Source organism: Pararge aegeria, chromosome Z, assembly GCF_905163445.1.
Source record: "Pararge aegeria chromosome Z, ilParAegt1.1, whole genome shotgun sequence".
Lineage (NCBI taxonomy): Eukaryota > Metazoa > Arthropoda > Insecta > Lepidoptera > Nymphalidae > Pararge > Pararge aegeria.
In genome coordinates this window covers 5388360-5406101 of record NC_053208.1, presented here as the reverse complement: position 1 = coordinate 5406101, position 17742 = coordinate 5388360, and the positions used below count along the sequence as shown (strand labels likewise).

The 17742-nt window shown below is 33.1% G+C and overlaps 1 protein-coding gene across 2 annotated transcripts in view; it reads left to right on the top strand.

Moving 5' to 3' along the window:
- Nucleotides 1–1500: 1500 nt before the first annotated feature.
- The window catches only part of LOC120636015 (nucleobindin-2-like), a 35853-nt gene continuing 19611 nt past the window's right edge, over nucleotides 1501–17742 (top strand). Inside the window, exons 1-7 of one of the 2 annotated variants that reach the window (XM_039907239.1) lie at nucleotides 1501–1673; nucleotides 2637–2753; nucleotides 6307–6414; nucleotides 7397–7504; nucleotides 10184–10351; nucleotides 11934–12056; nucleotides 14721–14820. In XM_039907239.1, coding sequence (XP_039763173.1) covers nucleotides 2643–2753; nucleotides 6307–6414; nucleotides 7397–7504; nucleotides 10184–10351; nucleotides 11934–12056; nucleotides 14721–14820 — 718 coding nt within the window. In that variant the 5' untranslated portion in view covers nucleotides 1501–1673; nucleotides 2637–2642. Of the gene's footprint in view, nucleotides 1674–1821; nucleotides 1954–2636; nucleotides 2754–6306; nucleotides 6415–7396; nucleotides 7505–10183; nucleotides 10352–11933; nucleotides 12057–14720; nucleotides 14821–17742 lie in introns of those variants that run through there. The other variant, XM_039907240.1, reaches the window with a different exon arrangement.

The window sequence follows — 17742 nt, the reverse complement described above, 5'->3', positions numbered from 1 at the left end:
CAGATTGTTGTGAAACGAAAATTTTTATCAATTCAAATGGGAATAGAATTTCGTATTTTGAACACAACACAATAGGAAAAACACAAGAAAACATTAATAGTACTTAGTGCTAGGGTGCAAAGGCGGTCTTATCACTGACAGTGATCTTTTAAAGGCAACCTGAGCGTGCGAAGCCGATTAAAATGTGGAAAGTGGATGGTGCACAAAGTATGTTACAAAAATAAAATAAACTTACATGAACATGCTACATTTACACAGCGACTACAAAAATACCGATATAAATGTATATATACTATAATAGATATTTCAGATTTATTACATAGATAAGTAATAATTTTTTAAGCGATGTTTAAACAGGTGAATCGATTCGGAATGATTTCTCAGGGGAGCCAGTTCCACCCCCAGTGTTATAGCTTTAACAGTGAATGACTCGTTATAGCGCTGAGAGCGAGATAAGGGTATCTCAAGCTCGATGTCATTTGCCGACCGGACTCTGACAAGATGCTGAGAGAATAGTCAATGAAAAATAATTATAAATTATACTATAATGGATAAGCCCAAGTTAGCGCCATCTCTCGCGGGATGATATAACTCACAGAACAATATTACTCCAAGAAGATATAACTTGTAATAACGCAAAGAAGGTGCCAATGCTTGTTGTAAGATAGAATCTGTAAACTCTACTTAATTAGACTAAAGTGATATAGGTACTAAGCTATCGAAACGTAATGCTGTATTTTTCACAATTAATGTTCTAATAAAGGATATCACTATTTTTAAAATACGCTAATAAAGATAACATTAAAATAATTAGTTTTTCTACAATAATATAAGATAAATATTATGTTTTTAAGTTTATCAATGAAATGCCAATTTTCGAATTATTCATCGAAATTTATTTTAAATTGTTTGGAATCTAATTAATGTTTTACCTATATTGACATAGAATCTAAAACAGGGTATAATTTTTAAGGTTCAGATAATTATAAAGTAGGTAAAATGTTTGTAACTTTTACTTTATAATTATCAAAATAAAATGAAATTATGACTTCATCATCATCATAATCACCGCGCAAATAGGTACAATATCGCGCGGCGCGCGGCGATCTCGAGCATTTCCACCTGCAAGTTGACTCTCCCAACTCGTGCAAGCTAGCGGGCTAGCTAGAGCACTACTTTTAGGTTTATAAATTTAATTTTGTTATGCGATTTGTATAAAACAACATTAGAAGTACTGATTATATTGGAGTGTTGAGTACCTAGCCTCAGCAAATTTATTTGGCTGCACACACACAAAATATTTCTCAATATTCTGCACATTATCAATAATATTGACCGTGGGCGTCGAATTAAAGTATTGGTTAATATATACTGTAAGCGCTACAATAATATTGACTGTAAGCGCGCAGCCTAAGTTAGAGTCTATATCTTCGTCTGTGGCATTCCACAGACGTAGATATAGGCACCATAGGCTATTTGAATCCTAGTCTGTGGCGTATTTCTTGGAGTTGGGACACGTCATGTTGTGAAGAGTTTTTTTAATAAATAATTTTTGAAACATTTCCTTCATTCGTAGTTGGTTGGAAACTCCGCTAAGGAATACTATACTTTGACAAGCAATTCAATTAAATTTCATTGAAAACTATTGCACAGTGATCGAATTTTACTCAACTGTAAGTAATTGTTGAAATCGATTGTTTATTATTTTCTTATCGTTCTGTTTCTATTCGTTACACTACCGCAATTTTCCCAGATTTTTTCCTCGAACGTAATCAAAAGATACATGCTTGACATAGTTCCAAGCCGTTCTTAGAAGATCTAGAGAAATCATATTTCTATTGACCAAGTAAATATTGAATGAATGAATAGGTTTTAATAAATGTTTACGGCCTTTACTTTCATAAAAAGCGTACCAGCAAACGAAACTTCAGTGAATGGAATTTGTTATTTTCAGTAAGTTTCTCTAATTAGGGTTTCTCTAAAATATCATCATCATACATTAATATATGATAGTGGCATGATGGTGATACCAACATTCATAAACTTAAAACTAAAGCGACATGGGTTACAAATGCGTCGTGATCTAAAGAGAAGCCTTCAAAGTATTATTTTTTTTTGTTAATATCATCTCCCATTGTACCTAGCCTAGGCAACCTTGTCAGGACTAAATACTACTTTTATTTATACCCTAGTTAAATGAAATACATGTATATTTTTGCTTCTCTTGCAGGTTGCTTCTAGTTATTTTTTTTAATTAGAACTTTATAGATACCAATAATTATAAATTTTTCTCTATTAAGTAAGGGCAGGATAGGATAGAATGTTACAGCTTTAAAACTAGCATTAGATTGAAAGTATTGGGTTATCTCTAAGAAAAATATATTAAAAAAAAAGACTTGTGAAAGTTAAATAAAGCAAAATTTTGTGCCACTTTGACTTGAACGCTTTTCTTTGTACCTAAGCAGATAGCTCCCCTCTAAAAAATATTCTATATATATATATATTAGTCAGCTGTAATTGTTTATTTTTTTACCTAAAGCATTCCACAAGCAATGATGTCTCTATTTTCCTATGCTAACAGTGTTTTATTAAATTTAACTATAAGGTATATTAATAATTTTTTTTTTTTAATATAGGTCACAATGAAGATTTCTTGCAGTATACTATTTCTAATTGCCATACTGCATGGTTCCTATGCACCTCCAGTTGCTCCGGATAAGAAAGACCAGGATAGCGATGTTGTTGATGATCTTGTAAGTATGATACTATTAACATATGTTCATTAAACAGACTTCAAATAATATGCAGGTAACTTATATTTTTTTAATTTGAAGCAAGATTTTTTTATTTTGGAAAGGTGTGCAGAAGATTTTGCAGATGTATTATGGGATGGGGTTCTTTCTATTAAAAAATATTACAAATAACTTAGCTAGATATTAAACATTAAATGTTTTACGTATCTGTGAGTTGCATGCTAACTAAATTGTAAAGAAAATCCAGGCATGTAAATTTTCAACGCCTGAAATTCAATTTTATGTTTACATTATTCATTCCTATAAAAAAGTAAAACTAAGATTACAAAAGCATTTTATGAAAGGTAAAATGATATTTTTTTTGCATCAGCTAAAACTTTTGCATCAATTTTAATTTTCAACTTGGCCATTTTGTCATATTGTACACTGCAAATTTTATAGTTATACTATTAATTTATAGCTTGTTATAAATGAAAAATAATATAAATAAATTTATTATCATCACATGTAAGCTAATTGCTAGGCCACCACAGATAAAAATAATGATGTGGCTGTTATATATGGGTAGATATTAGTACAAATCTTTATAATTTTAAAGCGTTCACTATAATACATACTTAAGTGCAGGACACGTTGCTTTCCACTTCATATATGTATAAAAACACAGCCTACCTTAAGTGGTTATCAAAACTCACATTGGAGTAGTTTTATCTTCATATATAAACTGCCTACTTTATGAATAGCCTGGTTGGACTCCTGTATGTAGGATTTTTCATCATTGTCATCATTGTCAGTGTATTAACATCCCACAGCTCGGCACAGAAGAGAGGGTTTTAGACTTACCACACTGCACCAATTAGGTTTAATGGGCTTTCACAATCCCTGTCACATTATGTATAACAATCGGAGCCATATCAGGCTTATCGTGTCCTCAGGCAAAGGTATTGACTCAACAAATTTCCCAGGCAAATTTTTAACAGAATAACTTAGTACATAACAGTTCTTGGCCAGGCCCCTGAATCAAACCCAGGACCATTGTTTTCCATAGTTGAACATTTTTACCACTGGACACTAGTTATACTAAAGTAGATCAATGTCATAACATAATCTTATACAAAATTGGGTTAAACCGTTTCAGTTTAATTATTTTAGTCCATGATACTATGCGGGCTACGCGACGACGATGCGATCCGATTTACAAAGTGATAAGAGATGTGAATTTATAAAACTGCCAGCTAGATTGCTTAGCGTATTGTGCGACACGACTAGATTCAATTTCAGTATTTAACACTGCAATTTGCAATTTTATTTTTTAATTTTGATGATTTATTACTTAAAATTAATATTTTTATTTAGATGTGTTTATCTACGCTTCTTATGTATAGTCCCGAAGTTTCATAAAAATAACGTGTAGTACACCTACCTACAGAATAACAAAATTGAATGTATGAAACTAGCCTAAGTTAATCTCCATCCTTTAAATATGTCTATTTTAAAAATAAAGTCGTTTCGGTGGTTATGTAAGGACGTCAATTTTGGTTGGTTAAAACAACCGTCAATGTAAATAACGAATGTTCTTGTAAACCGCCCTTGGAAATTCAAAATTTTTCCAAGACCAAAAGTAAGGTATGTTACTCTCCATCCTTTCATCTAACTTTATGCCAATAGTAAAGTCGATTGGTATTTTACTTAGGCCGTTAAGGAAGGACAAACCAATACACTTTCGCACTTATAGCTCATAGTTTCGATTTTTAACCAACCAATGTTAGCCATGTTTGAAGCATTGCTAGTAAGGAGTAGATACAAAAGTTATTTTTATCCAGTCACCCTTTTTCAATGCAACCTTTTAGAAACAAGATTTAATTTAACTTCGAGGTCAGTACATTAAAATTGTAACAAGTACACAAAACTGGATTCAAGAACTAGTTTGATTCTCATACGTTTTTTAATAACATGCTGACTGGCCCTCGTTTTGTACAGTGGCATTTATTATTTTTATTCATATAGTAGCTTACTGCGATAAAATTATGTCCCTTAGTTAATGTTCACCGGCCTTAACAACTACAATGAGCAACTATAATGTCAAAGTAAATGGGGCCCCATCCCAATTGTTTTAGACTCGCAAATTCTGTACTACTTTTTTTTCTATACGTCCGCCAAAAGCGACGTCCGTAATAGTACATAAATTTGCACTTTAAAGAAGGTTAATACGTTCTATGAGAATGTGATGTTACTGTGTTTCAATACACAAAATCGTTTCTAAGATCGCAAACTTTTATAAGTGCAATTTAAGTAACAGTAAAAGGTCAAATAATTATTGAAAATTTATTTAACATCACGAGAGAACTGCCAAAACAATTTTGATCAGAAGCTCCAAAATTTCTATAGCAATGGGATTATGTCCATACCTACAAGATGGCAAAAAGTTATCGAACAAAATGGTACCTACATACTCTAGTTAAATGTAAATAAACTATATCAAAAAATGTTTTGAATTTTCTTAAAACATGCGAAGAAACCTTTTCCCCAACCTAATGTGTATAATATAAATGTAAGTGTTGGCGAATTGCATCCATATAGGTATGCATGAATGTTAATTTCTGTTAATGCAGACGCGAAAAAGTGCAATGTATTTCTATGGGCGAATCTACTAGGGACTTATATACCTTATCGCAAAGAAGGAGGTATTACGCTTTGTGTTCCACTGGGTTAAAAAAGAAAATATGACTAAGAATAAGAGCATGATCGAATATGTTCCGGGGCAAGAATATCAGTGAGTGACGCTTGCAATGCTATGACAGGCCACACAAAATAAATCAATTTGAAAATACCTGTCTTAAAATAAATACTAAATACTGATTACCGAAAAATATCTTGGCATTACAAAAAGGTGATGTCAAGTCATTGCTATTAGTTAGGCTTGCAAATTTGTTTTGGTTACTTTTATAAAATAAAAACCCATTTTTTTCTTTCTAACGAAACCACTAATTAGTTAATGACGAAATGTTGCATGGCAAACTGTTCTATAATAAAGCTACTGCTGGTGCCTATTTTTAATAAAAAATAGTTAGTTACTTATTTTCCAAACTATTTCATTTTGTAAAAAATTGCTATCTGGGCGAAATCATTAGGTGTTGGTGCATACTTGCAAGTGATAGTTTATAATATCAATCGGTTTTTTTAATGCCAGATAACAAATATATTAAGGGCAGGAAACACGTTAATTATACCCCTTGTCAGGGGATATAACTTTGTCTCCTGCCCGTGCTAGCCCTGCAAGTCTCCTCCCACAATGAGAAGGGGTCATGGCTATATTCCACCACGCTGGCCCACTGCGGATTAGTGGACTCACCAAGGACATTATGTAGAACTATTGAGTGAGTTTTAGAAATAAAACGCACATAACTTAGACAAGTTATGTGCGTTAAGGGATTCGAACTCAGAACCTCGAATGTGAAGACGATGTCCTACCCACTGGGCTATCATCGCTCCTGTACTTACTATGTAGAGATTTTTTGACAGCATTATTGATTCTTTTCTTTAAACTTTACAGGCCGAGTACACTGAGTATCACAGATACTTGAAGGAGGTAGTACAGGCATTAGAAAGTGATCCTGAGTTCCGAGAGAAATTAGAGAAAGCTGACGAAGAAGATGTACGGGTAAGAAACAACGTTTTTTTTTTTGCCATTATTATTTCCTCATTGACAGGTTTATTTAGCGTAATGCTAAACCTAGTTTTGGAGACAGAGTATTTCAAGGAGTTTCTATTGCTGCTTTTATAAAGCCGCCGTTTTTGATTCGAATTTTTCAATCGGATTACGTTTACAACGGGTGAAAACGCGGACATTAATCATGACTTTATCGTAGTCATATCGTAGTCAATCTATTTCAATATCTAATAATAAAGTTACAGTAGTTTTTTTTTTTTTTTTGATAGCCTTATCGGTGAAAAAAGTTATGGGCTATTTATCATCGCCCTAAGACCCTAAATGGGCGAGCAACAAGAAAACTGGTCAGACAAAACCGGTTTCGTAGTCATAGCAAAGCAAGCGATGTGATGCTGTTAGGGTCTTATTAAAATGTTTGGAGGCTTTAGAGGTACATTATTTATTGTCTCAGAGACTTATCTGTGAAACCGAAACGCTTATTGTTTCTAAGTAAATCATTGATATAGTTATTACTGAAAGAAATTAGATACAGCCCTAACATCACATGCAAAAGTAAAATCAAGTGACTCCTGTCACTTTATTAGGAACGCGTCGCGTAGCGTGGGTACTATGCACGTGTCGGTCTTTTATCTTCAATAGGGTTTTCATAATTAAACACTTAGAATGTTTTGAATAGTTTTTGTACGGAAAAATAAATATGCTTTTGATTATTTAGAATAATCGGTAGTTATAAAGACTATACTGGTAAAAAAAATCGAGAGACTATAATAAACCTACGTACAGCTGCTTATTTTGATTCGGTTACCAGACCAGTTCGGACAGAATTACCAGTTTTATAAGATTCAACGTCATAGTATGTTGTTTTTTCCCGTTAAATATTTGTGGAAACGGGGAATCGCAACGCATCACACAACGCCCCAACGCAACATAAGAAATTCACACGCAATTCAACAGTTCAGTATTTTTTTTTTAGTCGGGCAAGATTGCTGAACATTTGGACTTCGTGAACCACAACGTGAGAAGCAGATTGGACGAAATCAAGCGCCGAGAATTGGAGCGACTGAGGCACCTTGCCACTAAGGTACGAAACTCAAATACCCCATCACAAAAGAGTAATATCCAAGGTCGTTCATCGATCTAGTTACAAAAAACTCACCACCATTTTACAAGACAGCTATAAAATGAAGTATGCGCGATCGAGTTTTCAATAAGACTCAGTCGTTAGTTTAAAGGACTTCAAAGAGTCGATTTGTTTTTAAAAAGACAGGAATCTAACTTGTTTTACTCAAATGACCAAAAACACAGGTTGATACCTAAATGATTTTGTTTCCATTTCATTGTTATCAAGACTTGTGTGTAACAATACCAGTACAGTAGTAAGGCGATAAATGCTTAAAGACTTTTATAGACTTTCATCACTCGTCATAGTTTCCTAACCAGTGCAATACAAATGCGCTGTCATCACAAAGCCACACTATTATCTGCCCTCATACATAATTAGTATCATCACCGTAATGATCATCATCATAAACAACTCGTTACCAGCCCACTACAGAGCATAGTTGTCTTAGAAAGAAGGAATAAGGCCATAGTGCAAGATATTTGCCAATTGGGGATTAGATTGCGTTACATGCTTTAAAAAAAGAATGGAGTTCCCCAAGTATTTAGATCCCGGTCACGATCTTTCCCTTAACTATTAAATCAAGCGGGTTTTTTTATCATCATCATCAACCCTTCACCTGTCTCCTCTAAGAATAGGAAGGATTTTAGGGTCGTAGCCCACTACTCTGACTCAATCCGAAACGGTGCACTCTACACGCCGTTTAGTTAATTAAATAACTCTCAGGCATGCAGGTTTCCTCACGATGTTTTGCTTCACCATTAAAGCAAGGGATATTTAATTTCTTAAATTAAAAAAAAAACCATCATCATCAAAGTTAAAGATGCTTGCCGGGGTTCGAATCCTCCTATAAAGCGATTCCCTAAAATACGCAGTTAACTACGTAAAGTTAAAGGTGCTGAGCATAGAATTTATTTCCCCCCGAACAGACGTTATCTTTCCACTGGTCTAAAATATAAAGTAAATTTTGCGTACTTGTAAACCGACCCGATTCAACGACTCAAATAGGTAACCGACTTGTATTAAATGACCCTTCCTTCCTACGGCTCGATGATAAAAGAAGCTTACGTTAAATCCATTTTTTCTGTAAAATCTTAATGGAAGCAATTTACTCCGTAACTAGAACGTGTTAAGGAAATCGAATCGAAACGTAGAGTTTTGAATAATTCCCCTAGTGTCGTCGTTTAAAAACCTAATTAACATTGTGTTATCAAAACATAATAATGTATTTTTCTGATAACAATGTTATCCGAAAATTTCTCGGAATAATAACGTATTATTTATCGCATCGAAACAGAGTAATTAAATCTTATTTATAATAATTATCACACACAAACAGATAACCACATAAAACTGACTCATAGGTGATCTTTGTTTTGCCCACTACTTGGTATATCTGTTTAATTATCGGGGAATTTTAAGAACAGGGGAATTCACCGGGTTAATAATGCACACTATATTGTAACTTAGATGACCGGATGAACTTAGTACCTCTTAAAAAACGGCATCTTTTGTAAGTAATACGGAGAGGCAATTGCCATACAAACGACTCATCTGATATTTCTGCAATTTCTCTAGGTTTCTTTCTAGACTTCCCCTATACTGCCGATTGGCGCAGTGGGCAGCGACCCTGCTTTCTGGGTCAAAGGCCGTGGGTTCGATTCCCACAACTGGAAAATCTTTGTGTGATGAACATGAATGTTTTTCCAATGTCTGGGTGTTTATATGTTTATATTTATTATTCATAAAAATATTCACAAGTCTCTCAGTACCCATAACACAAGCTACGCTTACTTTGAGGCTAGATGGCGATGTGTGTATTTATTTATTTATTATTTATTTTTTTATACTTTGATGTTTTGGGAGCATTTCTCTTATAGCGCAGGCATAAAAAAAAGTGATAATTCTATTAACGTGTAGGTAAAGAAAAGACAAGGATGCTTGGAAGCAGGTAGCTCCGTTCTCGTCTCTCACAAGCTAGCAAATTGAAACTGTAAAATAGTGTTGGAAAAAGGGAAACTTTTTTGCTGCCTCTTTTTGGTAGAATCTGCCTTCCAAACCGGTGGTAGAGTCACTACGAACAGACGGACTTAAAGTTTTAAGAGTTCTTATAAACTAGGCCTACTTGAAATAAATTAACTTTAATTTTTTTATTTTTTGAAAACTGTAGAACTTATATTGCCTTCGACCCTATAATGTCCATTATTCAACCTTATTCGCTATGACGTTCAATTCGTTAATTCCTTTGCTCGGACTACGTAAAATTTATTATGATGAATAATTAAATAAGTTGTATTAAAAAAACTACAACGAGAACAGTTCTTTGATATCTTCCGAGTCTAGAAAGTGTAAAATATTTTTTCTTACGTGTCTTATAATTAGAACACTATTTTAATTACTTTTTAAATTAAACTATGTTTTAAAATTATAAAAAAATAATAAAAACATACTTTCATAAAGTAAATCTCTTTTTAAATTACGTTTTTATTTATTTGGGTACACGTGTTTTTATTATATTTCGCAAAATATACTACACTTTAAAGTAATTAAAAGATTGCTTACATTATGAGACAAGCAAGAAGAAAAATAGTTTAACTACTTTGTTCAATAAATAATATGAATCTGTGCTCTATTTTTCAGCATTACGAACTGACGAATGATCTCAACTTTGAAGGGAAAGTGCCCTCTAACGAACATTTGGATCACCATAATCCCCACACGTTTGAAATTGATGACCTGAAGAAACTTATTCTGAAAACAACAGCTGATTTGGAGGTTGCTGATAAGAAACGCAGAGAAAACTTTAAGGTACTTTTACGCGCTAATCTCTGAATCCCCGAAGGGATAGTAAGAATCAAAGGATTTGTTATTATTTGATTAATAGATATTATCCATCAATCAATCAATCAAAAATACTTTATTGCACACAAGAACAAAACAGAAATAAATACAAAAGAACAAAGGTACAACTAATTTCAATTCTGTAACAACGGCAGCCTTATCACTTATAGTGCTTTCTTCCAGGCAACCATTACAAGGAATTAACTCACATATGAATTGTTGCAGCGGTGCGCAAAGTTCTAAAAAAACTTATACATATTAATAATTACAAAAACAGTACATATATAAAATAAACTAATACATATTTCAGTACGGTAAAATAAACTAATACATAATGTTAACGGTAGAGAACGTGAATGTGAAATATAAAAATCACTAGCTGACCTGTGCAACTTCGTTGCACCAAATCGGTTATTACCGGAAAACACAAATAAAATGACATTTTCTAAAAATTAATCCTAGCTAGATCGATTCATAGCCCCCGAAACCACCTGTATACTAAATTTTATGAAAATCGTTGGAGCCGATTCCGAGATTTCAATTATATATATAAAAGAATTGCTCGTTTAAAGATATAAGATACTAATAGATAATAATTCTTTGCATAACGAATATCAAGTGGAAGATCATTCCACAATTTTACTGCGTTGATGGTAAATGACTCGTTGTAGCAGTGCGTACGACTGATTGGCACATCCAGCTTATACTCTGAGAACGGGGAATAAGTGGAAGAGTTGAAATAGCACCAAGAAATGTAAAGCGATCTTTAAGATAAGTCGGAATATGAGGATTAAACAGAATAGTGTAAAGAAAACTTAAAATATGATAGTTGCGTCGGCGTCGAATAGTGATCCATTGCTGTTTAATTCAGTGTTGAGTAATATGGTCAAACTTCCTAAGCCCAAATACAAAACTTATTATTGAGTTTCGTTCAAACTTGTTTAGTAACTGTTGTGATAAATCTGAGTAACCGGAACCGGCATAGTCAAGGGTTAGAAGGATGAGTGTTTGAGCAGAGATATTTTCGTTTTAAGTAGTAGTAAATTTTTTCATCTCCTCAATTTACCTAGAATAACAAAAATCATAAATTTGAGGTGCCCAGGACAAAGTATTGTCAAAAGCAACACTTAGATTTTTCTCAGTACTACTAAATTCTAATTTGGTACCATCGAACAAAACTGATGGGAGCTGGGTAAAATTCATTTTAGAAAGTTGTCGACAATAACTTTAGATCTGTAACTTGCCAGGATTTATGGCATAGCCAAATGCAGGCAGTAATAATTGTGTTTAGGTTGAAATTAATATAATCAATTACCTTACAAATGTTTTTAACGGGTTCTGTAGTATAAATCTGCAAGTCATCAGCATATAGATGAAAAGATGCTGTGAGCAGTTCATTGATAGAATTTATAAAGAATCGATCAAAATTGATTATGCAATCATCACTCAAATAAAAATAATGTGAGCTTAATTAGTTCACATTGAAAAAAATATATATTTGCGTTGTTATGAAAGTGTTTTGATTAGTGAATGAATTCATCTCTTTCAGGAATATGAAATGGAGAAGGAGTTTGAAAAACATCAGAAATTGGAAAAGCTGGACGAGACTCAAAAGAAAGAGTTCGAAGAAAATCAGAAAAAGGAAGAGGAACAGAAAAAACACCACCAGCCAGTAAATATAATAAAATTTTAAAGCTACTTCAAATACCAAATCTCCATTTCTTTATTTTAAAATAATAATTCTTATTTTATTTTATGAAATTAATATTAGCTTTTATGTTCAAAAAGCTCCTATGAATATCTATTATTTGAATGCGTATTATACAACGTGAAACAGAAATACGAAATATTATATATTATATATTTCGTAACGTACACCCTGTAAAAATATTATATATTATATATTTCTTAACGTACACCCTGTAAAAATATTAAATCAAAAGAAGCGTATTTATTTTTTCCTACAAACTACTTCAAATCATTCGAAATATTTACTTTTGACAACCCTATTGAAGATAAAAGACCGTCAGGTGCATAGTACCTACGCTACGCGGCGCATAAATCCGTTCCGAAAAAAGTGACGGGAGTCACTTGATTTTACTTTTGCATGCGATGTTTTGGGCAGTTTTTGGTTTCTTTCAGTCGAAACTATGGCAACGGTTTACTCAAAAACTATAAGCGTTTCGGTTTCACAGATAGGTCTCAGAGACAGCAAATAATGTACAAGCAAAGGCCCTGAAGTATTAATTCTGTTTAATTTAAACTTTGTATAAGCATAGAAAATGCTTCATGGATTACGGACTAAACCCTTCCCAATTCGAGAGGAGAGCCCTGTAATGGACCGGTAATAGGCCGGTAATAAAGAATTCCTTTGTGTTCAGTTTATACTTTTATAACATAATTTTGCTACTTTGGTTAAATTATTGCATTATGTACCCTTACCAATGTTCTAAATAAATAAACTTTTAAAAATAAACTAAAATTTATTGAAATAAATCATGATTTTTTCAAATCGGACTAGGATTTCCTGAAATTAAGCTAACAAACATACAAACTATTCAGTTTTATATATTAGTATATAACGGAATGACAGTAGACTAGCTGTTGCACGCGACTTCGTCTGCGTTTGCTTTTGTTTTTTGATGTGGCATTCAATTTAGTTGTAGTTCTAAAAAAAATTAAAGTATTCAGTATCGCTAAGCCTTAAATGAGGGATTTGCTGCTGTTCGCTGGGGAGTTCTGTCCTCTATCTCCAACCACATTCATCAGATCTACACAAAGTTTGGGCAAAATTAAACACATATTATAACATCTTTAGTACAAAAATAATTATTTGAATCGGTTATAATTTGTCGGAGTTATGGTGTAAAATCGTCAAACACCTTCGTTCCCTCTCCCAAAGGAACCGAGCTTAATGTCGAGATAAAAAGTATCCTATATTACTTCTAACACTTCCAAGAATATGTGTACAAAGTTTCATGAGGATCGTTTAAGTAGTTTTTGTGTGAAAGCGTAACAAACAAACTTACATTGACATTTATAATATTAGTAGGGTAGGGATTTACCAATGAAAAAGTTAAAAATTTTACATAAATATTTGTTGTTTACTCATTTTATGTAAATTTTAATACATTGAATGAGTAGGTATTATGATCGACACTCATACTTTTTAATTTCTAATAAATATCTTTAAAACCAGTTTTTTTTTAATAAAATAAGAATTATAATTCTGAATTAACCGTCGATAATATCAAAATAATATTACTTTATGTGCCAGTAGCAAGCCTTTATTTGTTTTTTCAATATTTAAAATTAAATTCACAGTATCATCATCATCATATCATGCGATTGACGTCCACTGTCTTTTGTTCTTAGAGAATTCCAAATTACACGGTTTTAAGTCGCCATTAAAGTATTTTTTATCATTATAAAGCAGGTGACAAAAACAATTTCAAATTAAAAAACCCTGACTTTCAAAATTATGTACATTATTCTACTAGTCAAGCCACAGCATTGAATACCCATATTTATTTTTTTATTCATTTTATTGCCCAAAAATAAACGGTTTACATAAGGCGGATTGAATAAAGCATTTTCTACCAGCCATTATTTTCCTTAGATATTTGTGGAAAAAAAAATCACTCCGCCATTTTGTGATGGCGGCCATCTCGGATTTGAAATCGCGCCATAGCGTGTAGTAATCTACTAGCCAAGTCCTTTAATTTGACCCCCATATTGAGTGTGGAGAAAAAATATATGATGCGTCAGTTCGTGACGGCGGCCATCTTTGACAGATTTTCTTTAAACATACACAAAAAAATACCAAAAAGGCATACACACGTACACGTCAAACTTATAACACCTCGTCTTTTTTGCGTCGGGAAAAAAAAGTTGTATACAACATGTAATAGAATTACTAAATAATATTGAATGATGCAAAAGTATATTTCATAAAGAACATCCTGTAAAAATATTAAATCAAAAGAAGTATATTTGTTTTTCCATACAAACGAATTCAAAAAAATCAAAGTGTTTACTTATGACAACCCTATTGAAGATAAAAGGCCGACACACGCATAGTACCCACGCTACGCGACGCGTACCTATGAAAGTGGCAGGAGTCACATGATTTCAATTAAACATGTGATGTTAGGTCTGTATTTGATTTCTTTCTGTAAAAACCTATGGCAGTGGTTTATTCAAAAACTTTTAGGTTTTCGTTTTCACAGATAAGCCTGTAAAGTATTATTGCGGTTTGCATTTACATTTACACGTTGTATAGTTAAGTTGACCCTGCGAATGAATATAATAATTAAAAGTCACTTAATTCATACAGCTGCACCACCCCGGTTCCAAACAACAGTTAGAGGAGGTATGGGAGAAACAGGATCACATGGACCAACAGTTTGACCCCAAAGCGTTCTTCATGATGCACGGTAAGTGCCACTATATAAAACAATAATGTGTTTGTCTTCGGCAGCTGCGCCATCCGGTAACAAGGAATCAATTGTTAGACATATGGAAGGGTGTGGATCGTATGGACAACGATTTCGACCCGAGGGTGTTTTTCATGTTGCATGGTAAGATCCTGCATGGTTTACAGCCTTGATTAGATGTTGCGTTCGTTTTTATATTCGTTTGTAATTAATAGATTCAAATTAAGTAATGTTTATTATAATGACACTGTCAGATTGTTGGGTTCACGGTTTTATAGTTTTAAACATACATATTTGCATACATACATCCTGTTGAGTTTGATCGTGGCTGGTTACCACCCTACCGAGAATTTAGTATCCCTGGTACAATGCCATACATAAACCGATAAGAGGTACGAGTTTAATCAAATTGCCAAGAGATTTAATACCATCAAAGACTGCATTACTGAGTATCAGGTTAAAAAAAACGAACTTCCCCGCGACTTTATTCGCGTGCGGAATTTTCCTGTCCCGCAAATCATATTTGACACGATATACCCTGACCCATTGCATCGAATCGCCCGCATTCGTTTAACTTCGTTGTGTCGACCTCCAAGAATCGTAAGTTTATGTTAAACAAAACATTTTTCTATATCCACTAGTAAATTTCAGAAATTAAAGCTTTCATAAAACAAATAATCTATTCAGTTTCATTGATATAAGATAATCCGATACCTGTGGTATAGTCTGCCCTCGTTACAGTTTTTTTTGAAGAATATAACCGTTAATTTTTCTGAATGAAAGTATCCTAGCTCCTTCCTCAATTTAACAATCTTATATCTACATTTTTCTTCAATACCGGTGCAGTGGTAAACTTAACAGACAAAAAAAAACAGACACACTTTTTGAGTTTATAACATTAGTATGGACAATGTACTTAATCTAAATAGCATATAAAATAATATACCTGTGCGTTTTCGCTGTCAACTTGCAATTCATCTTGCGTCTCACTCTATGCCATAGTATGCTATAAATGTCGCATGCCACCTCAGTTGACTCGATTATTCGTTTAGGTTCTGACACCGTAATTGGGTTTCAACACCTTGAAATTCTTATTTAAATGTACTCGTAGTTTCACATCAAAAGAAAGTTACGTTACTTTTGACCCATATTTCTGACTAAATGATTATTCATTTAACACGATTCAGTGAAATTTTGTCGATAGAATACAATGTCAAAGTAGGTGACCTGTAACCTGTATTTTTACTGCTTTAATTTTTTTTTTACTACTAATTTATACTGATATTTCCTTCAAGTGTCAGTGAAAATAAAAAAAATAGTTAATGGTTACAGCAAACACAACCGCAGCTAAAATGCAACAAAAATTGCAAAAAAATATTGAATATTGTAACATTGCATACAGAAATAGCCCTTTTCAGTTTGGGAGACATACATGGGTCTCCCAAACTGAAAAGGTAGACAGATAAAGATACAAAAGCAGAGTCTGTTCATGTCACTATTATAAGACAGACGCGGAACTTTCAGCAATCAGTCAATAGTTTGCGATAAAATTTATTGAATGTATCCCGCATTTGATAAATTTTATCGTATTCGATAATGATCACAAAAAACACAAAAAAAATATTATGTTAACGTTTTGGTTGGCACTACAGACTAGAATGGATTGAACTAAAGTAAAGTTTTTGGTATATTTTTTTCAAAACACATTAAAAAAAAATTAAACAGTCGGTTTCGGAGTTTTTGAACTAATTCAAGCGCAGGATGAACCTGAAAGCGCACATTTTGACTTGGAAGAGTCGTTTTTTTTTTTCATAACAAAACTATATCGTCAAAGCGAAATAGATTTAATGCTACTCGTTTTTGAGTCGCAAATCCTGTAATTCAGATTACTTTTTTTACAAACGTTCTGTCTACAGCCCAAGCTAAAGAATTGTATGCAAATTTGAGATTTAATTCTATGTTAATAAGATCCATTTTACTCCGGTGTTCTAGTATTTCCATACTCAGAAACGACTCCTCCAATGCGAGCGTGCAAATCTTGTACTAACTCTTACTGGCATAACATAAGCGTCACTTTATTTGAATCTTGTGACATAGGTTTTTGTGTTAATTCCTTGGTTTAGTGTTTTAGCAGTTAGTGGATTGTTTAGTTCCATTCTTTTTTTCTTTGTTTGTATATTTTAGTATTTCACATCTATCTTCACACCTTGTTTAATATGGTAAAGTATTAGCTTCGTTTTTTTTTGTATTCGCCGATTATATTCAACACGTCTTGTTTAATATAGCGCAGACTTTGTTTTGATTTGATTAGTCCTTAGTGTTATTGTAGTATCTATTGATATTATTTTGTGTTGTTTGTATTTCACTTTAGCGGGAGCGTATATCAGCGAGTCTGTATAGCTTAATGCATTTTGTTACCCTCTATCCGATAATTTGACGTAAAAGTCAACTATTGGATAGAAGCAGGCATTACTTTGCGGAAATCCATGATATATTATGAAAATTAAGCTTAATTGGCTATAGTCCGCGAAAAGCAGGAGAATCTGTATGAAGTAATTTATAATTTCTTCAATCCTTATACTCCACACCATCTTCTTAACAATTATTCATTGCAAAGTCACCATCTTCTGAGGATGCTCCGGATTCGGAGCGAAACGTGCGTATATGGTACATTGCCGATGATCTGTTTGGTGTGGAGTATAAGGATTGAAGAAATTATAAATTACATACAGATAACATACAGATAACATACAGATTCTCCTGCTTTTCGCGGACTATAGCAAATTCAGCTTAATTTTCATAATAAAAGCCAATTGCAAAATCATGGCATACACCAGTGTCGTATTCGGTCACATTTTCTACCTACGTTACTTATTCGAATACGTGGAAGTTATATACCATTCATATGACATCGGAATAGCG